This window comes from Chanodichthys erythropterus, chromosome 12 (assembly GCF_024489055.1).
Source record: "Chanodichthys erythropterus isolate Z2021 chromosome 12, ASM2448905v1, whole genome shotgun sequence".
Classification (NCBI taxonomy): Eukaryota; Metazoa; Chordata; class Actinopteri; order Cypriniformes; family Xenocyprididae; genus Chanodichthys; species Chanodichthys erythropterus.
The window spans coordinates 22,454,070-22,479,624 of record NC_090232.1 but is presented as its reverse complement, the minus strand read 5'-3'; the positions used below and the strand labels follow the sequence as shown (position 1 = coordinate 22,479,624).

Sequence of the window (25,555 nt, the reverse complement as noted above, 5' to 3'; positions counted from 1 at the left end):
ATATTAAGTTGATCTGGTATAATTCAGTTTTTTTTTATTAATGTCAGAAAATGTAGTTTTTAGATGTCTCTCATTAAATGTAATGTAGCTTAAAAATCTTTGAAAGCCATTTTTTTTCCCGAAGACACTTTGAATTGTAAGTGTGTTTCTTGCATGTCTCTCTGGCGCCACTTTCTTCTTTAGGCAACTAATGAGATTGGATTAAATTTTGTTTTTTGCTTTTTGTTTCTGTTCAATCTTTTCTCTATGAGTAGGATTACTCTGATTTCTGTTTCATTTGTTAGAACAGAAATGTTTTATGTTCGTTTTTGTTTTTTGGTGGAATATGTTGGTTGGACAACATGACTTTTGGTGGAGTTTTTCATATTTTTTTTCAGATATTAGTAAGCAACATTTACACACACACACACACACACGCATAAGAACTAATAATTATGTCGGACTAGGTATATACACACACATATTAACGTAATGTGTGTATAACATATATGTATGTAACAATGACAATTGTATACATATATGTAGGTAACAATGCGACAATTATTAGTTCTCGTGTGTGTGTGTGTAATTAAATATATATATATATAAACACTGTAATTGTTGCTTCCTAATATTTGAAAAAAAAAAAAAAGAGAAACTCTACCCAACATATTCAACCAAAAAAAAAGACAAAAAAAACCCAAACATAACACTGACCATATGTTAGGAAAAAAAATAATATACAAACAGACACTCATAACTGGAAATTGTGCATTTATAAGCTACTTTTAAAATTTTTGAGCATCACCAACAAAAAATTGTATTGCTGTTGTATTTGCTTCTAATAGGCAGACAAGGAGTTTGTGTGGTCGCTTTGGAAGCGGCTTCAAGTGGCCAGTCCAGATCTCACGCAGGCAGTGAGTCTTGTAGTGGAAAGGTGAGTCACATTGTAAAGTCACCTGCTTTTATTAACGACAGCAAAACCCTTCCACTGATTCTTCCAGTTCCTTTCTTCTATTGAATCTTTATACTCTTACATCTCAGACTTGAAAAAAATGCTGTTTCCGCCACAAGAAATCCCTGATTTGCGAGCACACATCGCAGCGGTTCTGCAGGAGTGTGTGTTGGGTGGCTGCGCCGTTGAACGCAGTTATGAGAGAACCCGAGAGCAGATGATGATCTAAACCCCCTCTTATCCTCCGCACAGACTCCCTCCCTCTCTTCCCATCTAAACTCTAAAAAAACTCCTCTTTGAGGGATATACACTAGATTTAACATGACTTATGACCCTCAAAGAGGGTGTGGGGAGCTACAAAAGTGGCATGGGAACGTGTTGGGGGGAAAAAATAGATCAAATTCGCAATTCTGAACGATTGCCATTGTCATGGCTTTTTTGGAAAAAGTTATTATGATGAGGTGTAGATAGATCCAAATTTTACACATGGGAGGAAATTGAGGCCACTGGCATGGCTCTTTATTTATTTGGGTAAATTTTAAATAAACCTTTCCGCCACCTGATGAAAGGTCAGAGATATGGAGAACTTTTTTGTGACCAAAAGCTCAAGCTTAGAAAATGTTCCTTGATCTAAAAGCGATGATAAATAAAAGAGCACCAGACAGGCTATGTTTTCCCGTATCCCTCACAAGCTCCTTCCTCAGGCACAGCCAACAAACCAAGCTGCTCCTCAAAGAACTGGCAACATGCACCTGAGGGCATGTGCATATATCAGCATAGCGCCACACGGGAGATTGACATGATAATTGTGCTGGCTCTGTGAAGCACACAGGCTTCTGGGAATTCTGGCCAGTCTGGTAGTGTGCGAACGCTTGGCTTGGGATATGGTTAACATCACCAAGCTTCAAGGCAGTGGTGTACTCTGAGGAGAGCCGTATCATGTCAGATGTCCTCAGGGAGAGATGGAATGAGAAAGGGTGGAAGAGATTGAAAAAGTGAACCAAGGAAAGAAGGATCCCAGGTGAGTGGCGGCTGTTCAAACAAACTTGCCCCAATTGTGATTCTTTTGTCTTTTCCCCCCAAACACCCACTAAAGAGGGTTAGACGCTGAAAGGAAAGGAGTGTTTGTGTTCCCCAGTGAGTAGTGTTCCTGTTTTGATATCCTGATAATTACTGATACCTGGAGACTGGAGTTATATCCCATCATTCCCTGTTGACCCTCTGTGGTATAAGCTTAGAGAACGCGCTGAGTGGTTGAAAGGCAATTTTGCCTGTTTCTTCTCCCACAGCATCCAGTCTATCCTGCAGTGTTTTATCTCCTAACCAAGCATCACCGTTGCATCATCCCAAATAGATTTTCAAATGTGAATGGCTACAGCATTCGCTGAGGCCAGTGGATCAGTTCACCCTCTTCTGTATTCTGTTACTGTGTCTGCTTGCGCCTCTAATTTTGCTCTTTTGTTCAATCTGTGCTGTACTAGAGAGAAGCAGAAAGCTGAGAACAAGGACAGGAAAGTTCTGGAGATCCTTCAAGCAAAAGACTACAGAATCCAAGAGCTGGAGCAGGTACTGTGAGAGCTTTACGCAGCTCTGGAATCAACTTAGACTACACCGCAGCCACAGGTGTACAGACATGCATGTGGTCTGAGAAACCTTCATCTTTCCTTTTTTTAATGAGCATCTCTGACTGCTTGATAGATCTGCTTGGATGACAGCTAATGATGAAGCCGTGTTGTTAATTCACCTTTAATCATGCCCCTTAATGAAACATCTGTCAGTCGGCTTTATTAGCTGCTCTGTCTCTTCACCAGCAGTGAGTCCGTCAAACATGTCCACTCATACTGCTCGTTTGTGTAAATAAGATTAGCCATGGCTTGACAACCCATAGCAGACCAAACTCGAACCTGCTAAACACCACGCCTCGGGTCCGACATCATGACAGCGTTATTAATTATTATGAAAGTCGGTACGTTTTTTTTTCATAGCAGGAATTACGCTTAGTTTGTCAGCGCCATAGATATGAATACCTAGATGGCACATTGGAAACTATTGCTAATTACAGTGATACGTCTGTGCATCTGCCATATTGGAAAGGTCAAGATCTGCCTGGAAGTCAATTGACAGATGTGCTTTGCAACAGGCTGTAGCAGTCCCTTCTAACGATTTTCTCTGGATTTGGTTTGTCATAAATGTCAGTTACAGGTTACAAGTTACATGCATCGATATGGTGCACTTTGAGAGCAAAATTTGCATTGACTTGACCTGGATTTTTAAAGGACTCAAATCCTTTTTAGTTGTGACTCTGTCCACATTACATTCACGCTGTAAAAAAAAAAAAAAAAAAAAAACTAATAATAATAATAATAATCATCATCATCATCATCATAATAATTATTATTAATATTATTTATCATTATTTATTATAATTATCTATTAGACACAATATGTATTACAGTTGTAATAACTGCACTGTAAAATAAAATACAAAAACACTTGCATACTGCTGGGAGATCTATTATAGGAAGTGTAAAAATATTTTCAGATTATTATGAAACTGGCATGCCGGTGGCACAGATTCCTTGGGAAGCACTGATGGTTTATAACATGACAGATTTAATAAATATATTTGTAACACTTTAGCATAGGGAACACATATTCAATATTAACACACATTCACAAATAAACTCCTAATGTACTGCTTATTAATAGTTAGTAAGGTAGTTAAGTTTATGTATTGGTTAGGATGAAGGATGTAGAATAAGGGCATGTAGAATAAGGCATTAAAATGTGCTCAATACTAATAAACAGCCAATATTCCAGTAATATACATGCTAATAAGCAACTAGTTAAAATACCCTAAAATAAAAATATTTCATATTAACTTGTAATATTACAGTGTTACTGTGTTTTATTTTGCTGACAGATTATTTATTCTCCAAACCATAAACTATGCTTATAGCAGTATTATGACAAGTGTGGTGCATATCAGTATGGTGTGCTGATATGTAGTACTACAGTACAATTTCAAGTGTAATGTTACTTTTATACAACAATTCTATAAACAAGACATTAATATTAAATTATGTTTCTGCCATAGCATCAATCTTTGAATGTTGCCAAGCAACAAACAGACTGGCACAAAGTATGTGAGTGGACCTGAGCAACAAAGAAAATTCCCATACTCCACTCACTAGGGAGAGAAAACCTGCTCTAAATGATCCTGAAGCATAGAAAACACTGACAACTCCACTCATGTTGCTCACATATGCTAGTCTATGGGAAAGCAAAAAAAAAAAAAAAAAACATACATGCATAGTAATACAAATAGTAAAACATTCCAGTTCTGATATACTTCATATCAGCACTAAATATGGAACACCGCCAATCAAAATAGACACCCAGAACTACAGTATCTGTTCAGTTGAGAGCTGTGTAACATGGCACTCTTGGTCAGGGCGCATACTTATTGATAAATAATATTTACAATTTACAAATGTATAGATGATGTATGTCGGTATAAGTATATATATTGAGCTACTGATAATAGATTACAGATTGTATATACAGTGGGTTATATGACCTGCAGTATATCAACAGCACAAAATACATTATACACATCATAAATGTGAAATGTTGACACTTCCAAGATGGCAGACCTCTTTATATAGCCAGAGCAAGTGAATACCGTTTCTGTGTACCTATGGTACATATATGCACATAAATGGCTGTGTTTCAGTTTCAAAACCAACTTTGCAAATTTTGAAGTTGATATTTTAGTATGCAATATTATTAGGAGATTAAAAATTAAGTTACAAGTTTTGAATGAGTCAGGTTTGAGGTTCAGTGGCCTGTTCGTGGAATATCGCCATTGTGCCCTGCTTGAGAAACTCATTAATAGTCAGAATTCTGGGTACCACTCAAAACCACTGGCATTCGTCTCATCCAAATTTTGCGCCAAATGAACCCAAATGTGATTAATTGCTTTTTCCTTCCTTGGCCCTGTGATGGTCTGCTGAATCCTCATCTCATCTCTGCATTTCCACACTAACTTTGACCAGCTTTCCTCCCACCCCACCCCCTTCCATTACCCCTCTTCTTCCATTTTTGTAACATAATTAGCTTTCATTTTTGAACTGCACTGGGGATTTCTAATGCTAATCTCTCTGTCCTAGACCTCTTAACTTCTTTAAACCTCTTTTCCTACCAATCGAGAAGTACTGGGGTTAAAACAGTGCTTGCCTACCTCATTATCAACATTTTGAATTGAGCTTCACTTGTGCTATAAATCTCTATTAAAACCTGTATTTGCATGGTGCACAGACTGAACATAAGTTCTCTATCTATTAAGATTCAAGTGATTTCCCCCAACATGGCAATTAATTGCCTCCCACAGCTCAGGGTTATTTTTTGAGATATCATCGTCTCAGAGATATCAAGTCTACACAACTGGTTAAAGTGTGTGCTAGCAATAGGAGTGTATAATCGGAATATCAGAGATGGTGCAGGGATATCTGTGAACGATATTGGATATTTGCACTGAACACAGAACATTTCTTAAAGGGTTAGTTCACCCAATAATGAATAATTCACCCTCATGTCATTCCAATCCCATAAGGCTTTTGTTCATCTTCAGAACACAAATGAAGATATTTTAATGAAACCTGAGAGATTTCTGTCCCTCCACTGAAAGTCAATTCTACCAAAACATTGATGCTTTGAAAAGTTCATCATAAGGATATTGTAAAAGTAATCCATATAAATTGTGCATTGTCCATGTCTTCAACAGATTTAATTTATGCTTTTATTTACATATAAACATTGATTAACGCACATACATAGAGCTCAACAAATATCGTATAGGGAAGCACAACCGTTCTTGCTTGACGTGATTTATGATCTCTTTATGAACTTTTTGAAACCTCAAAGTTCTGTGGTAATGGAAACAAATGTCTTATGGTTTTTGGGTGAACTAACCCTAAATATAGTTCACCCAATATACAAGTCCTAATTATGTTACTTTTTACTGTGTGCTGTTGTGTTTCACACTTGAATTTGAGTTTTCGGTTGAGTTTTCTAGTCTTCCTGTGCATATGCCACTGTCCATGAGACATGTTCAACACATGCACACTACGACTGCTTTATGATACTAGTGATGCACAGAAAAAAAATTATTACAGAAACAACGGAAATGAAGTTAATCCTCATTTAGCAGTAAACCAAAGTTAATTTTCTGTAATTAAATTTGGGTAATTGAACGGTTTTTACGATTTGTGTTCTCCTGTAATGAGAATCTCATGTGATATAGTAGAGAAATGCTAAAGAAACATCTATGATTTCAGCCCTTCAAAATTATTTCTTCCAAAAATTTTTTTATTTTATTTTATTTTATTTTATTTTATTTTATTTTATTTTATTTTATTTTATTTTATTTTATTTTATTTTATTTTATTTTATTTTATTTTTTGGGATTAAATAATTTTGAAGGGCCGAAATCATTGATGTTTCATTAGCGCTTCTCTACTATATCACACTATATATATATATAATTACCATTTCAAGCAAATATTTTCGATTATAATTTTAGCCATATTTTCCTCTGGCACAATCCGCTCATGTTTTCTCGATGACCAAATGTACATGCTTTATATGTGAGATGTAGCAGCAAGCAAACAATTTAAGCATGTTTTAGCTTTATCATGTCCTGCTGACACGTCACAGCACAGTACAGCGCAGCTAATTCCTTGGACATTTAACCCATGTCCCACTTGCAAACATTTAGCAATACAGAACGAAACGCCTGTGACATATGCTTTCCCGTAACAACTGACCCCATTACAGAAACTATTAATGAAACCTAATGCTCAGTCCTGTAAACACTCATACCCAGATTGCTTGTGACTAACGGCTGTCTCTCACGATCACTCGTGTGGCTCTTTAAACAGAAAGTGACGGCACAAGAGCAGGAGATAAACAACCAAGTCCAGCAGTTGCGTGGCAGTGAGGAGGAGTGCGGTCTAATGAAGAAAGAACTGGCAGCTCTGCAGCACAGACTGGGGAATAAGAGTCGACAACTTAAGGTTTGAACAAATTTCCACTGGCACCACTTTTAAAGTGCTGCCTCTGCGCCTGTGACACTGGGAAGAGGGGGGGAACTGACAAGCCCCTGGAGGCAATCGCCTAAGGCCTCAAAATCCCGGGTTGACGGCAGGGCGGGGGTGGTAGCGACAGCGGAGCTTGGAAAAGCAGCTAACTTTCTCAATAAATACTTAATGATGGCCGAGCAGAGGAAAGTGTGTGTATGTGATGTGGCTTCTCCTTAATTACCTTCTGATGGGACTGGCATGATTAATTGATAAAGTGAAGATCTAGGGAGGATGTGTCTTTGCAGGGTCTCTCTTAGCAAAGGGAGGGAAGGATAGTATGGACAAAAAAGAAAGAGCAAGAGATCAGCATCAAAGGCAGGCTGGCAGGACTAATGGGCCTGTAGTGGAGCTATTCTCATTAGAGCTGTCATTAGAGCTAAAGATGGCCCCTGCGCCAGGCTACCTGCGTGGGCTTCGGCTTGCCCTGCCAACGCAGGTGAGCTCCAGACCTCACTCTACAGCCCTGCCCGCTCTGCCGCCCTTTCATCCCAGCGCTGCGACCGTCTCTCGCTCTCTTTTCCCCGGCAGGAAGCAAGGAGGCAGGCGCAGGAGTGCGAGGAGGAGGGCAGGCGTGCCCTGCAGGAAGCCAGGCAACAATTAGATGCTCAGCATTCGGCCTCTCAGGCAGAGCTGGAGAGATTGCGGGACCAAGAGGCCGTCAGCAGTTCCAGAGTCAAGGTAAGGTCCCCCGCTTCGCACCCCGTTATTTTTTTCTTCTTCTTCTTCTTTTCTGCCACTTTCTACGCGGGTTCATGTAAATGAACTTGTCTCACAATGCGCAAATGTTAAATATTGATAGATATGTTCGGGGGGGTGAAATAATGACTAGGTGGGCCCAATTTTTCTTTTCCCCATTCAACAGTGGGAGTGTACCCCGTGCAACGTGACCAGAGCTGTTTTACATGTGGCCCCGAATCAGTCCTGCCTGCTGTCGCGGTGCTTAGCGACTTGGGCTATAATGACCTACTGCAGACGGAGCAGGAGCTGTTGTTAGCATGTTCCATAGGGCCTCGTTCAGCATTTGTGTATGTTTAATAGGGCTTGTGTCCTCTTGGGTTGAGTGTCACTCAAGCACCTGTGTGATTACCTGCTTTACATACAGATTTGTGTTCATTACTCTCCGTGGGGAAGAGCAGAGGCAGGTCTGTGTGGACCTTAAACTCTAACTAGTCCAATTAAATTAGACTGTAGTGGTGCTCGGACTCTGTCCCCTTTCCTCCTGCGTTCTCTGTCTCTCTTAGTGCCCCTGTCAGCACTGGCTAGTTTTTAATGAGGGCTGGCCCATGCTCTCCCTGGCCTGAGCGTTTGATGCTCGGCATCTGTTTGCTTCTCATTATCTCCATCAGTTCCTGTGATATGCTGCTGATAGGCTTCCCGCTTTAGTTGCTTATGTTTTACTTTCCTTCTGTTGTCTTTCTTTTGTTTCTTATTAGTTTGTGGAGACTGCTCCCCGTCAAGTGGGTCTATGATAAAGAAAAGAAAAAATCTTTTAAAAATCTACAGCGAATATAATATTTACTTGTGCAGTTAATATTTACTGCACAAGGAAAAAGTAATAAGTCTTTACACACACACACACACACCTACACACACACACACACACCTACACACACACACACACACACACAGTAAAAATATTCCCATTAAAATTTTCTGTTAAAAAACGGCAGCTGTGGTTACCAGAACTTTACCATAAAGTTTTATGGGAAAACACTTAGTTTACTGTCTATTTTACAGTTCAAAACCATATAATTTAAATTATTATCTTGTAATAATTATGGTTCATAACTGTTTTACACACTATTAAAAAACAACAACAAAAAAAAAAAACGGTAAATATAAATTTACGGTAAACACCCTGGCAAAGGTAAATTTAAAACTGTATTTCATTAACTGATATAATGTTAATTTACCAACCTATTGAAGTACTAATATCTATTTTGTACTTTTGTAATACACTGACAACCACCAAACACAGTGATGTCACATGATGAATCAAAGTTCATCACAAGCAGCTTCCACAAGCTGAGAAGAACAATACAAATATATTATGGCTGTCAAATGATTAATCACAATTAATTGCATGCAAAATAAAAGCTTTAATTTGCATAATATATGTGTGAGTACTGTGTGTAATTAATATGTATATATAAATACACAAATTAATGTATATATTTATACATTATATAAATTATATAAAAATATAAATACTTGTAAATGTTTCTCAAATATATACATGAATGTATTTGTATTTATATATACATAATAATTACACACAGTACACCCACATATATTAGGCAAACTGAAACCTTTTATTTTGTATGAGATTAATCGCAATTAATCGTTCAACAGCTCTAAAATATGTAGAAGGTGCACACAGTGTCATTCACACAAACATTAAACACCATCATGGTAACACACATGAAATTTTAAAAATGCAATAAACATTAATTTAACAATATTTGATGTAACATAAAACCCTAATGTACATAACTGATTAGAAAAAAACTAAGAAGAAACAGTTATTTCAACGAAAATACACCAAGGGCCCTATAATACACCCGGCGCAATGCGACGCAAGGCGCAGCGCAAGTGTGTTTGCTAGTTTGCGTCCGGCGCCGTTCGCGTTTTCCCGTTCAGCGCAACGTCCTTAAATTAGTAAATGCATTTGCGCCAGTTAGTGCGCCCATGGGCGTGCTGGTCCAAAAAAGAGGTGTGTTCAGGCGCATTGCCAGCGCATTGCTATTTTAAGGAGCTGAAAATAGACTGCGCCATAGACCAACTCAAACCTTGTCTTAAGTCTAAAGTCAATGGCGCAATATTTTTTTGTTAGAGCGCGTTGGTAGAAACTGCGCCTCTGGGCAGTGCGCATTGACTTTGCTTATTACACACAGGGATACGCATCACACAAATATGCCAAATATTAAAAACAAAAGGATTACAGTGTAAAAGAATATTATTGTGTAGGCTACATAAATATAAAAATGTAATGATGAATAGTCATTGCGTGTATTAGAATTAGGATACCTATTTTCAATTCAGCCTATTACTACTTGTAATGATGAACGAAACTGGCTAATTAATTGAACAATCGTGCCAATACACACACATATTAACTGACTCATCGCGCGGAGCTATTTGAAAGCCTGCATCCAACGCAGGCGACTGAAAGATTGACTGGCCACTTAACAGGTAATTTCAGCAAAACATCACTCGTTGAACTCCTCAGTTGAATCGGTGTGTTTAATAAGTCAGTGTATTTTATAATGTTATATGTTATATAATATATAATTATATAATATATATATAATGTTATATCCTGCTTGTCCCGTAGATGATCTGCTCGCGCGCTTTAACTTCGCGCACGAGCAGATCAGTTTCTTCGCTTGAAAAGCGTTCAGCTTTTCCGCCAACAAATTCCGGCATGTAAATAGCAATCCGCCATGCCGCGAGTGCATCTCGCTCTTAAAGGGAATGGGAGATGACACTCTGATTGGTTTATTGAACGTTACGCCCATTACTCATTAAGAGAATAGGGACAACCCATTTCAAAAATGCGCCCTGGCGCACGGACCGTTTTTCCGTCGTTAAAATAGCAAAAGTGGATTTGGAGACGCCCTGAGTGCACCTGCGCCGTGCGCTTCAAACTTTGCGTTTAGATCGTTAAAATAGGGCCCCAAATGTGAAGTGTGAAGTGTCACGCAGAGAATTGTGATAATGTCAATTTACGTTTTTTCACTGTAAATTATACAATGACTTATTTTTCACTTCAAAAACTGTAAATTTAATGGTATTTTACTGTAAAATTTCATTAAATGTATCGTTAGATCTATTACAGTTATTCGGTGTATATAGTATGGAAACTTTCTGTAAACCAATTAACTGTTTTTCACTGTAGCATTTTTACAATCTTTTACTGTTAAAATCATGGTAATTTTTTACAGTATATGTATATGTGGTAACCCTTTAGGATAGGGAATATATTCACCATTAACTATGACTTTTCCCTCAAACTCCTAATTTACTGCTTATTAATAGATATTAAGTTAGTTGTTAAGTTTAATATGTGCTTAACAATTACTAATAAACAGCCAATATTCTAGTAATATGCATGCTAATAAGCAACTAGTTAAAAGACCCTAAAATAAAGTGTTACCGTATATGTATATATGTATACGGTATGAATATATGTATGTATATGGGTCAATGACGTGATGGATCAATTTTTTGTCCAAAGGCCTTAATAATAATAAAAAACAAAGATATGACATCCAAAGCATCTAAGATAGTACAACTAGATCTTTTATCAAATCCAAAAGGTTTTAATTATATTTTGTTACATATAAAGGTATTTTAAAGATTTTGAAGTGTCAAAAGGTCATTCAGTTTAACCGTCCGGCCAATACAGCCACTTCATTTGTGATCAGAATATCTTAAAATGTCATAGATGTATATATTTTTTTATTCTGGCATGATTTTATAACTTCATATTATTAATTTCACTGATGTCATTCCAAGTAACCAATATAAAGGGACCATTTTGGATCCAGTCATGTGGTCAGTATCATGTGACATCATTCAGACACCTGCAAAGGACCACTTGGTCGTGAAGCAAAGTAACTGACTCTCTTTTATGTTATCACTTACATCAGGAAACATCAGGTCATTCACTACAACCACTGTACAACTATTATAAAATCATGTATGTACCTTCTTCTAACCACTGCTTCCTGGGGGTATTCCACAAAGCAAGGTTAAAGGAATAGTTCACATAAAAAATATTGAAAATTCATTTACTCACCCTTAAGTTGTTCCAAACCTGTATGTATTTTGTTCCTTCTACTGAACACAAAAGAAAATATTTTGAAATAGGGGTGAGCAATATTTTAATAATTTATATACATATTTTTCCATATAATATAAAGACAAAATAATCATATCGTAATATATACTCATAATTAGAGGCATATCTCAGCTAGAGTGGTGTAAATGTGTGCAAGAGAAGTGGCATAAATGTGGCAGTTTGCAGTACAAATCAGTCAGGACTGAATAGTCTGAATGAATGCTTAAAAGATGTGAGTAAACAACATGCAAGCAGTGACAATAGTGAAAATGGCAGATGGATCGATAATAACTGTTCATGATGCATTATATCATTATATATTTAGTGATATTTGTAAATTGTCTTTCTAAATGTTTTGTTAGCATGTTGCTAATGTACTGTTAAATGTGGTTAAAGTTACCATTGTTTCTTACTGTATTCATGGAGACCAGAGCCATGTTGTTATTTTCATTTTCACCCGAAAATGCTTGCAGTCTGTTCATAAATTCATAAAGCATCTTCAAAAATCTCTCCAACATTGTGGCTTTAGCCTTGTTAGCCACGGAGCATTATAAACTCATTCAGAATCAAATATAAACATCCATAAAAATAATTACCATACTTATGTGATCTGATATGCTGCATCACAAACACTTTGTAAAGATCCATTTTGAGAGTTATATTAGCTGTGTGAAGTTGAGCTTATTCTATTGTTTATGCAATGTAATAGAGTTGCCATTCTTGTGGGCGGGGAGCATGAACATTTAAAGGTGTACAGGCACTGAATCGGCGCATTTTTAATTACACCCCAAAATAAGCAGTTAAAACATGCTATAATAAAAAAATATATGGGGTATTTTGAGCTGAAACTTCACAGACACATTCTGGGGACACCTTAGACTTATATTACATCTTGTGAAATAGTGTTCTAGTGCACTTTTAAGTGCCCTAATTGAACTAAGGCCTAATCCTGGCTTAGGCTAAGCCCTGTCTGTGAAACCGGGCCTTCGAGTATTATGCTTGTAGGCTTGTAGGAATTGTATCTATTTTAGTTTGGGTATGCCATTTCTTGGGTTTGAGTTCAAAAGGTGTTCAAAAGCAAGTTAACATGTACTAACATTTTCTTAGAAATGTACCCCTTGAATTTATTTCATATGATTTTAAAAAAATTTAAACAGTTAAAAAAATTAAAAAAAGAGATTAAAGTTTCTCATTTTACATGTGAATGTATACATCTTAATCATTATCTATTATTATAATAATTATAATAATAATTATTATAATAATAATAACATAATAAGAAGAATCTTTACAGTGACACATAATCATTAGTGTCTACTCTACAGGGGTCCTTTCTTATAATTTTCTTGTTCTATGTTTTTTCCCATTCATATTTCTATGGCGCTTGCATTAATGTAGATTTGGTCATTCACAACACATTTTTTATTTTTTTTTTCTCTCAAATATTAATAAGCATTGACACAGCTTTCTCTTTTACATTATTCAAAGAAACAATAATAAAAGATGATACCATACAGCTTAAGATTTTCTTTTGAAGGATTTCATTTTTTTTCTTTTTCCCAAAATTAATTCAGAAATTAAACACAGAAGAAGCATGTTTATTGTATGTAAATGACTGTATGAATTGTGTTACTAATGGATTTTTAAATAAATTGATGGATCTAGACTAGAAAATGAACGTTGTGTCATTGACTCAGCTGACAATAAACATTCAATGTCTCTTTCAGAGTTTGGAAGAGGAAGTATTCAGAAGCAGACAGGACGTGCTAGAGGCTCAGAGTCGCTCAACTGCTTTGTCCCTTCAGCTTTCCTCTGTAGAAAGGGAAGGAGCTGACAAAGAACAGCAGCTCTGTCAAATCAAGTAAGCAGCAGTTGCATAGATCTGGCTGAGCTTTGATTAACCCTGACCATATGAGCTGATCGTGATTTGTGTGCATCCAGGCGCGAGCTACAGGACTTGCAGTGTCTGTACAGGCAGAGTGTGGAACATGCAGGAGAACAGGCCCAGCTTATTCAGCAGCTGGAGGGGCTTAACCTGGACACGCAAAGAGTCCTGCGCAGCCAAGAGGAGGCCCACACGGCAGACACTGTCTCCTACCAGAAGGTACAGGAGCGCATCTGTTGTGTGAACTTAGCACCTGTCCTCACGAGTGAACGTGGTGCCCCTGGGGGAGTGAACTTGTGTTCTAGCAAGGACTTAACTGCATTAACCGAGCTTGTCCTTCACTGTCTGTTTCTGCTGTGACAGCTCTACAGCGAGCTGAGCGTGTCATACCAGGCCCTTTGGCACAGCCAGGAACAGCTCCGCCAGCGGGAAGCAGCCCTCAGCATGCAGCTCAGCCAGAGAGATCAGCAGATCCAAGAACTCCAGGCACAGCTGCAGAGTTTCACAGCAGCCGCGGGGCACTGTGAGGTGAGTCCGTGTGGGGAGCACCATGACAGATTTACATCATGCTCAATGCCCTTTGTATGCAAAGCAAGCTGAATGAGCACTTCAGCAAAACCACACACCGTTCATTTCCTTTTTCTCCTCTTAGTAAAACCGCATCCATAATAAATGAAATGCCTTTCAGTAAGAGATGAATGGGAAGAGATGTCCAGGAGTTTTTGTTCATTTTTGCAACTCTTCATGCTGTCTGACTCCAAAGCATTTGACATTAATCCTGCTAATGTTTCACATATATATGCATATATGTGGGTTAGTAACATTTTGGTATGATTTTTAAAGAAGTCTCTTATGTCTCCAAGGCTGCATTCATTTGATCAAAATGCAGTAAAACAGTAATATTGCAAAATTGTATTAGCCTACGTATGGATGCTCATAATTAACTGTTGACCGACAATAACGGGCCCTATTTTAACGATCTAAACGCAAAGTATAAAGCGCATGGCGCAGGTGCACTCCAAATCCACTTTTGCTATTTTAACGTCGGAAAAACGGTCCGTGCGCTGGGGCGCATTTTTTAAATGGGTTGTCCCTATTCTCTTAATGAGTAATGGGCATAACATTCAATAAACCAATCAAAGTGTCATCTCCCATTCCCTTTAAGAGCGAGATGCGCTCGTGCCATGGCGGATTGCTATTTACATGGCGGAATTTGTTGGCGGAAAAGCTGAATGCTTTTCAAGCGAAGAAACCAATCTGCTCGTGCAAATGCAGGCTTTCAAATAGCTCCGCGCGATGAGTCAGTTAATATATATATATATGTGTGTGTATTGGCACAATTGTTCAATTAATTAGCCAATTTCGTTCATCATTATAAGTAGTAATAGGTTGAAATGAAAATAGGTAGCCTAATTCTAATACACGCAATGACTATTCATCATTACATTTTTATATTTATGTAGCCTACACAATAATATTCTTTTACACTGTAATCCTTTTGTTTTTAATATTTGGCATGTTTGTGTGATGCGCCAACGCTATCTCACGACCAATTCGTACTTATTCTACGAGGTGGCTATTTCGTATAAATTCATACGACCTCACTCGTGCGAATTCGTACGATTTGTCTAAACCCCAGTGACGGTTAGGTTTAGGGGCGGGGTTTGGGGTAGGTCATTCGTATGAATTCATACGAATTTGTCAACTCGTAAAATACATACGATTTAGCAAAAAACGTATGAATTAGTACGAGTGAGGTCGTATGAATTCATACGATTTAGCCACCTCGTAAAATACGTACGAATTGCCGTGAGATTGGGTTGGATGCGCATCCCTGTGTGTAATAAGCAAAGTCAACGCGCACTGCCCAGAGGCGCAGTTTCTACCAACGCGCTCTAACAAAAAAATATTGCGCCATTGACTTTAGACTTAAGACAAGGTTTGAGTTGGTCTATGGCGCAGTCTATTTTCAGCTCCTTAAAATAGCAATGAGCCGGCAATGCGCCTGAACACACCTCTTTTTTAGACCAGCACGCCCATGGGCGCACTAACTGGCGCAAATGCATTTACTAATTTAAGGACGTGACGCTGAACGGGAGCACGCGAACGGCGCCGGACGCAAACTAGCAAACACACTTGCGCTGCGCCTTGCGCCGCATTGTGCCGGGTGTATTATAGGGCCCTACAAGAATTTTGATCGATTAATTGGTTAAATGGTAATTTAAGAATAAACCAAAAAAAGAACTGCACACTGCCATCTCAGAATTAATTAATAAAAGGACAATGTTTCGAAGAGGTCTTCGTCAGGTCAGGCAAACAGTAGATAGTCCTAGTTCCCTAGATTTTAGTTCCCCTATATAGATATATATATATATATATATATATATATATATATATATATATATATATAGATAGATAGATAGATAGATAGATAGATAGATAGATAGATAGATAGATAGATAGATAGATAGATAGATAGATAGATAGATAGATAGATAGATATATATATAAATATAAATATAAATATATAGATAGAAAAGATCTGCAATGTTACAAAGCTCAAAGTCCACTCCAAAGGTAGAATTAACTGAATCCACTTTCCAAGAACTACAACAGAGGACTCATTTGGACTACAATGCATTTTTTCCAGGTTTTGTGAAGTCACAATGATACTCATTTATAATCCCTGCCCACGGAATTTGCAAAAAAAGGGGGGCAAGGCCTGGCTGAGTTGCATTAGAGAAGACAGTGTCTTCACTATGTCCAAGAGAGACTGTTTTTTCCACCTCATTTCCAAAACTCATTTGTTTGACCTTCCTAAGGCTGATGAACTTAGAGTGGTTAAAATTTATTTTGACATTATTGGACATTATAACCGCAACTTTTATCTGTGTGCTGTATATTTTACGGAGAACAGCTTCCAGTACAATGCAGGTGTTTACCGCCCCTTAGTAAAAATTAACCATGGTTTTGTTGTGATCGATTGCTGTTTGTATTACCATAGTTTTGCAACAAATATCATGATTAAATGGTTTATAACATCGTATCTGAATAAAAACTAAATTACAAAAAAAAACAAAAAACAACAACAACAAAAACATAACACTCAAAAACATCCTGTGAAATCTGTGCTTGCAAAGTCTATGCATGAAATCCGTTCTGCACAATCCTCTTGTTTGTTAACATCAAGTCTTACTCAGACTTGAATTGGTTTGAAATTGACGCCATCCTTAAAGGGGGGGTCTAATGCTATTTCATGCATTCTGACTTATTTACGCTGTTAAAGAGTTGGATTCTCATGCTAAACATGGCCAGTTTCAAAACACAAGTATTTCAAGAATTCCTTGAATGGGCACTTCTCCCTGATAAGCGTGCACACACACATCACCCAGAGCACACCCATCAGTGCACTTCGTTCGAGTTACAGAAGCAGAGAGATTTTTCAACAATGGCTGTGTCCCAATTCAGGGGCTGTATGGAAGGCCGTTTCAGCATAAAAACGTTCCAGCATTACTCGTCGTAATTATATTTTTACTAGTAACAATTATGATTGTAGAGCTCTCTAATTGACTTATAGAGCTCTGCAATTGTATTCTTACTAGTAACAACTGAATTGTAGAGCTCTATAATTCAGTTTTTACTAGTAACAATTCCAATTAGAGAGCTCTACAATTCATTTATTACTAGTAAGAATTCAATTGCAGAGCTCTGTAATTCAATTGTTACTAGTAATAATCTAATTGCAGAGCTCTACAATTCCACTAGAGAGCTCTCTAATTCAATTGTTACTAGTAAAAACTGAATTAGAGAGCTCTCTAATTGTAATTGGTACTAGTAAAAACTGAATTAGAGAGCTCTTTAATTCAATTCTTACTAGTAACAATTCTAATTACAGAGCTCTATAATTGTATTATTACTAGTAAAAACTCCTATTCATGAGATGCAAAACAGATTGCAGATTTCCCGCCTACAAAAGTGCGTTTCAAAATAAAAGCCCTGTGGTTCTAAAGTATCCTGAAATATTTTACAGACTTAGGTAACATATTAATCATGTTCACATTAAAGCAAAATTAAGATGATGCCTGAGATGAAAGCCTATATTTAGTCGTTGTATTCATTCACCTTTGTATATTGGTAAAGCTAAGAGCCAAGAACACTCAAAGGTCACTGGACATAATATAGGGTGAAATGCCCTAAGCCACCCAAAGTGTTTTGACAAACTTGATATTAAGGAGTATAAATTCATTTTAAATATTTACAGTGTTTAGTATTGTTATGCAATAATAGAATGATTATCGCGGATATGTAATACAAAATAAACACCTCTAGTTGATTATCAATTTGTGTTAATAATAGGCGATTTGGCGTTGGGATGTGTTGTTTTTGAAATTATGTTGTTGAGTGCTCGTTGTCACTGTTATCAGAGGCGCGTGCAACAGGGTTCACAGCGCTCGTGCACACGGATTAGCACTTCAATCTATCGCTGTTGCGGAGACTCTCTATTCGATACGTTGAAATCACAAAAAACAAAATACATATAAACATGTCTCTGCTCTTGATATACAATCACTGATGAAAATATTTGGTTTTAATGAGAAAAAAAAAAATTACACATGGCTGGATTAGAACCGGCAACCTCTTGCACCCTAAATGGAGAAATTGCCACTAGTCCACCAAGACATTCAATTATCAGAGGCGGATCGTCGTATTTATTAACTAATGTACATACTCTCGAGACTAACGACATTGTGTTATAGCAGATGTAGGAAAACTATCATATTTGAACACATTTATCATTTTAAAATCATATTATTATTATTATTATTATTGTAATAATAATACAACATACCCCCCCCATACACATTCTTGTCCCACCCACTTTGTAAAACAAAGTTACGCCACTGACCCCAGTTGAATATGCATAAGGCACGATTAGCATAATGATATGTCACCGAATACAGAGCTCTGTAATGCAATTGTTACTAGTAAGAATTGCTATTGTAGAGCTCTGTAATTCAATTTGTACTAGTAAGATTGCAATTACAGAGCTCTGTAATGCAATTGTTACTAGTAAGAACTGAATTATGGAGCTCTGTAACTTAATTCTTACTAGTAACAATTCAATTAGAGAGCTCTGTAATTCAATTAGAGAGCTCTATAATCAAATTGTTACTAGTAACAATTGAATTAGAGAGCTCTATAATTTAATTATTACTAGTAAGAATTGCAATTAGAGAGCTCTACAATTGAATTCTTACTAGTAACAATTTGATTATAGAGCTCTATAATTCAATTACAGAGCTCTCTAATTCAATTGTTACTAGTAACAATTATGATTAGAGAGCTCTGTAATTCAATTGTTACTAGTAACAATTACAATTAGAGAGCTCTCTAATTCAATTGTTACTAGTAACAATTGAATTAGAGAGCTCTGTAATTCAATTATAGAGCTCTGCAATTACACATATCTTTAATGTGTATTTTTACTAGTAATAAATCAATTAGAGAGCTCTCTAATTCAATTGTTACTAGTAACAATTGAATTAGAGAGCTCTGTAATTCAATTATAGAGCTCTGCAATTACACATATCTTTAATGTGTATTTTTACTAGTAATAAATCAATTAGAGAGCTCTATAATTCAATTGTTACTAGTAAGAATTCAATTAGAGAGCTCTATAATTGTAATTGTTACTAGTAAGAATTGAATTAGAGAGCTCTATAATTGTAATTGTTACTAGTAAAAATTGAATTAGAGAGCTCTATAATTGTAATTGTTACTAGTAACAATTGAATTACAGAGCTCTCTAATCATAATTGTTACTAGTAACAATTGAATTAGAGAGCTCTGTAATTGTAATTGTTACTAGTAAAAATTGAATTAGAGAGCTCTATAATTGTAATTGTTACTAGTAAAAATTGAATTAGAGAGCTCTATAATTGTAATTGCTACTAGTAACAATTCAATTAGAGAGCTCTATAATCCCAATTGTTACTAGTAACAATTGAATTACAGAGCTCTATAATTAAAAATGAATGGAAGTCAATGGAGACATATGACTAGTAATAAATGAATTGTAGAGCTCTCTAATTGTAATTGTTACTAGTAAGAATTCAATTAGAGAGCTCTATAATCATAATTGTTACTAGTAAAAATTGAATTATAGAGCTCTATAATCATAATTGTTACTAGTAAAAATTGAATTATAGAGCTCTGTAATTGTAATTGTTACTAGTACAAATTAAATTATAGAGCTTTTCATTTAATTGTTACTAGTAAAAATATAATTACGACGAGTAACGCTGGAACGTTTTTATGCTGAAATGGCCTTCCATAGGGGCTGTACCTTTCGAAGGCCGCATTTGAAGGCTGCATACATCATCGAGGCAGTCTCATTTAAGAAAAATAACCGTTAGATTGCAAAGTAAGAAAGAAATTACAGTATTTTACACATCATAATGAATATCAGTCAATTATATTACTAAATATTATTTTCTTAAATATGACGTCCTTGATGACGTATGCAGCTTTCAAATGTGACGCAGCCTCCAAAATGATATGCAGCTCCTGTCACCAAAGGACTGTGTTTTTGGTTGTGAGGGAAAGATTGCCTTTTTTTTTTTAGCTTCCCAAAGATCCCAGCATTAAGGGAACAGTGTATGAAGTTTGTTTTTCCAGGGCAGCCATGGAGTTGTGCGTGTATATTTGTTTGTTCCCGGAATTTTGGTGATGAATGCTTTGTAAACAAGTCCCAGTTTGGCGCTAGATTTGCAGATTGATTAAAAGTGCATCGAATGTCTGTGTTTTGTTGGCAATTGGCCCGCACGTGCATAAAATGTAAACAACAGGAACGTTTTTGTTCCCCTTTTATTTATAATGATGTTGCAGCTTGCAGACAGTCTCTACGCAAAAGCTCTGCGCTCTCGTGACTCTTTAGCTCTGCCCATGGCAGGCACGCCTCCAGGAGCTCGGCCTTTTTCGGAAAGACACGGTACAACGTATCTATCTTTTATAAATATGATAAAACTAAAGACTTTTCAGAGATTTGAAGGATGCAATACTACTCTGCAGGTACTCAAGATTAACTTGAGATTGGTAGAAACTGTGTGTTACCTACCTTTAATATTTACATCTGAGTAGAGTTTGTGTTTATGGTAGGGGCCTTGACATTTCTCAAACACGCGCTAAGCAGTGCCAATCACAACACACTGGGCCAGCTAACCAATCAGAGCACATTTTGTATTTCGGAAGGAAGGGCTTTATTGAAACAGGAACTGTTCAACATGTTACAGACAGACTGGGGAGAGAGGTGTTGTAATAATGTAAAAAATGTGAAAAATAATGTTGTTTTTTTGGGTTTTTTTTTTTAACAATCAAGCATGAAAGCATATTCTAGTACACCCTAAAAACAAAATCAAGACTTTGTTAAAGGGCATAGCAGGACCCCTTTAAAGTGTTTTATTTATTTTTTTATTTAGACAAAATAGTACCATTTTAATAGCATTCATTTAACAGTTATCAGACATCATAGCATGAAAATAATTATTGGCTCATTGATATTGACCAGAATTATTCAAATATTTATATAATATAAAAATAAACATCTGTCATACTCTCTCTTTTTTAGTTGAGGGTTGAAGCCATAGTCCATTTCATTGTTTCCATTGCTCAGCTCCAGGTTTTGCGCTCCTTGCATACTTGAGGAATTTCAATACTTTTCTATTTATTTTTCCACAAAGCTACTAAGATTCATTAACATTTGATAGAATAACTCCCACAGATCTGTTATTAGACAGTCCATGCTTTAATTTCTTTGTGGACTGGAAAATGGCTAAATGTGGATGAAGTTTTAGTATTTTTGTAGCAGTTGTGTGGATTGTTAAAATTTTGCTATGGTTTAGTTAGTAAGCAGAACTATTCCTACAGTAGATAGTTCTCCATCTGTGGTGTTGTAGATGTAGCCAGATATGTGTTGTGTTTGTATACATGTGCCTCCTTAAGGTGATGCACACCACATCATTTTGGGTATGCACAATAATCCATGCATGCTTTATGCAGAGTTCCAGTGTATTCCTTTGAATTATAAATTTGTGTTTACTGAACACATGTAGTGGCTGCCTTGCTGTTTTGTTTCTTAACTGTTTTACCTACAAACATCAAAGTGATCTGATCAGTTATCCCAAGGTGTAACACAGTCAAGAGGGCTTTCTGTTCCCCACTATAATTGTACTGACTGGGATGTGTATTCTAGTGTAATCTGAAATTCTGTATCAGCTTCTTCCTGAACACCTGTTAAATTCTAATGCACTGGTTGTTAGAGCTTTATTTTAATTTTAAATGTTAGGAATGATCAAAGTGCTGATCAGCAAAGGGAGCTGCGCGAGACCAGACTCTCATTTGAATATGGGAGGAGTGATGGAGCAAGGAAAGTCCAAGAGGAACAAAAAAAAAAGCCCATTGTGTTGCTAGTTGGGGCTATAGAAGAGCTCAAAGGCCAGTTCAGACTGAAATCATGTTCTTCTGAGGTTAGAAAGATTGATGTGGCCTGTCCCATATAAATAATCCAAATTTCAAAGATTCAATAAAAACTTTGCCTCAGTGGGATTAAGAAAAATTACAATTTATTACATTTATTTTAAAGTACAATTTATTACATTTATTTCAAAGACAGTCCTTATCCCCATTTTTAAATATTGTTTATTGCATGAATAATAATAACATGTTCTTAGTTTTTAATTGAAGGGTTAGTTTACTGAAAAATGAAAATTCTGCCATTAAGTACACACCCTCATGTCGTTCTACACCCGCAAGATATTCGTTCATCTTCAGAACACGTTAAGATATTTTTGATGAAATCCGAGAGCTCTCTGACTCCTCCATAGACAGCAATTTAATTACCATTGTCAAGGTCCAGAAAGGTACTAAAGACATTGTTAAAATAGTCCATGTGTCTACAGTGGTTTTACCTTAATTTTATGAAGCGACGAGAATACATTTTGTGTGCAATAACTAAACAAAAATAACTTATTTAACAATCTCTTCTCTTCCCTGTCAGTCTCCTATGTAGTAATCAAACTGCAACGATTCCTTGTTTACGTCCGAACCCCAGCTCAGTATTGGCCGACGCTGTACATGTGAGCAGCATGACACATGCGTGTGATGCTGACACAGGAGCCAGTCAATAATGAGTCGGCGTTCTGACGTGGAACACGTTTCTTTAGTACTTATTACTCTTTAGTACCTTTATTACAGGGGTGCACATAATTTTTTTTGGTCCGTTCTTTAAGGGAGCACCTGGTGATGTTGCTTGGTACTCACACTTTGCTCTCCTCACTATCTTCTTTTCTCTCGAACATGGTAGATGATGATAATGATGTTTATTTTTTTTTATTTTATTAAAATTAATGACAGACAACAGCAAGAATATTAGAATATACTGACACACATCCAGTTTCTTTCTCAACTGTTCGCTAATGACATAACCAAGAGAATACTTGACTGTATTTTGACATAATTTTGTGTGTGTGTGTCCCTTCAAGCGAAAGTAAACGCGAAAGCACTGTCTGAAACGTGCCCCTCTCTCTTTCTCTCTACGTGCACGCGCTTCAGGTGTGGCATAGATAACAGCTTGCGAGTCCTGATTTTCTTCTGATTTTTTTTCTTCTGCTTTTAAAATCGTTTTAAAAATTTAAAAAAAAATTGAATGTGTTAATTGGGGAGACAAAACACGTCCAAATGATAAACTTTCACTCTGTGAAGTTAGCAGTTAACTTAATAGTTAATCCGCGAATCACATATGTGCCGAACCGTAGGGCCTCATCCGTATGGATCACAGAATAACTGTGATCTGTTGCTCCCCTAATACTTAAAGAACACACATATCATCATGATTGCTATCTTACCGGAGATGGAGAAATATCCTACTTCAGTAAGTAAACGTGTCCCTGTGAACTGGTCCCCAAAAATGTTGGTCCTCAAAAGCACTTCCCTTCACGTTTTCTAGTGCGCATCGTTTATTTTTACCATGCATGCGCGCCACTTATGTGCCCTGCTTTAGTACTCTTTATTACCTTTCTGGGCCTTGACAGTGGTTATTAAATTGCTGTCTATGGAGGAGTCAGAGATTTTATCAAAAATATCATAGTCTGTGTTCTGAAGATGAATGAAGGTCTTACGGGTTTGGAATGACATGAGGGGGAGTACTTAATGACAGAATTTTCATTTTTGGTGAACTAACCCTTAGAGAATAATTTTTTATTAATACTAATAGTAATACAATTTATAATAATTAATATGTAAGTGTAATGTATAATGGCTTGATAAAGGTATCAGGATGTTTTTTCACCGAAAGAAAAAGACTAATTTTTAGATAATGATGAGCCGACTGTTAAAATAATTTAATTTGCGAGAAGGAGTCCATTAAGCTATAAGAGAGACATGAAACTAGCACAGATATGCAAGACATTTGTTGTAGGTCAACAGACCATTACGATTCAGCACAAAAATATATGACCGGAGTTATGCAGTTGAACAATCAAAATCAAGTTTCCAGAGAACCAGACATTGTTTTGTCATGCAAGGTGTCATTGCGTAAGTACCCTCTCTAGAATTCATTCAAGAGCAACAATAGCACATTGTTTATTGTTGATTATAATTCTCAGCTTTAATCATATTATTTATTTATTTTATTTTATTTTTTTCCTCTTGGGAAAATTGTTGTAACTCCAGATGTAACAGGGGCCATTTTTGAACTTGTCATTTCCACACATGATCTATTGGATTGTGATCTGAACTTTGACTGGGCCACTGTGTGGCTTTTTCTGCATTTTTCAAGCCATTGTTCTTTGGTAAAAAAAAATGCCAGTGATCTATTGTCCCTCAGGATTTTTCGGTGCTTTGCTACATCCATATTTCCTTTTATCTGTCCATTTCCTGTGGCAGTCTGATGTCACGACATGACCCAGGTTGTCACTATGCTGTCTGTGTCATTCTTTGATCTTCAGTAAATCAGCATTTAAGCCTTGTATGTTCTCCTTTTCTAGTCAAAAGCCATTGAAAATCAAATCTAGAATTGGTCTCCTGAGGATTACAGAGGAAGTGTTGCATCTTGCAGTCTATTAGCAACACATTTAACACTCTATGTGGCAGATCAGTGGCGGCGAAAAGGTTTACTGCAGCTTTTGTTCAATTGTCTATACACTCTATAGCTGTTATACTGAGTGACAATGTTTTATTATGAATACTGACAAAGAACTGTTAGAACCGCATAGCTGCTCACATCTCGGAGAGTGTTTGTTGCTCCTCAAGGATCTACATCTGGCAAATTGATCTTGCGATGTGGATTGATTGGACATGCAGATTTTATTAGCTTGTTTCGAGTGAATTCATTGATTAATCCCAGAATTAATTAATGCTGCTATTTTTTCTGTGTTTAGCCAGAGTGTTATAGACAGCCAAAGACATTTAGGGGCCACTTAATCAGCTTTATCACCTATAGAAGTATTTATTTAATAGGTGGAATGTTATGAATTTAATTAAACTTTGAGATTGAGGGAAACCTCCCAAGTGATGAAATTTCAATGTTTCTCTCCCCATTTCTCCCTATTCCAGAGCCCAGACGCTCCTCTCAACATCTGCCTCTGCGTGTTATTAGTGTTAGTGAAAGCCGAGCTGTCAGATGTATAATTGAAGTGTCCGCTCCCTGCACACACGGCTTGTTATGTGGGGTCATGTTTAGATGAGTAGATGTG

The 25,555-nt window shown here is 36.7% G+C and overlaps 1 protein-coding gene across 3 annotated transcripts in view; it reads left to right on the top strand.

Moving 5' to 3' along the window:
* cntln (centlein, centrosomal protein) overlaps positions 1–25,555 on the top strand; it is a 135,812-nt gene that overhangs the window by 1,968 nt on the left and 108,289 nt on the right. For 2 of the 3 annotated variants that reach the window (XM_067404556.1, XM_067404555.1), the window contains exons 3-9: positions 828–916; positions 2,416–2,500; positions 6,877–7,011; positions 7,606–7,755; positions 13,648–13,781; positions 13,862–14,024; positions 14,169–14,333. In XM_067404556.1, coding sequence (XP_067260657.1) covers positions 828–916; positions 2,416–2,500; positions 6,877–7,011; positions 7,606–7,755; positions 13,648–13,781; positions 13,862–14,024; positions 14,169–14,333 — 921 coding nt within the window. The remainder of the gene's footprint in view (positions 1–827; positions 917–2,415; positions 2,501–6,876; positions 7,012–7,605; positions 7,756–13,647; positions 13,782–13,861; positions 14,025–14,168; positions 14,334–25,555) is intronic. The other variant, XM_067404558.1, reaches the window with a different exon arrangement.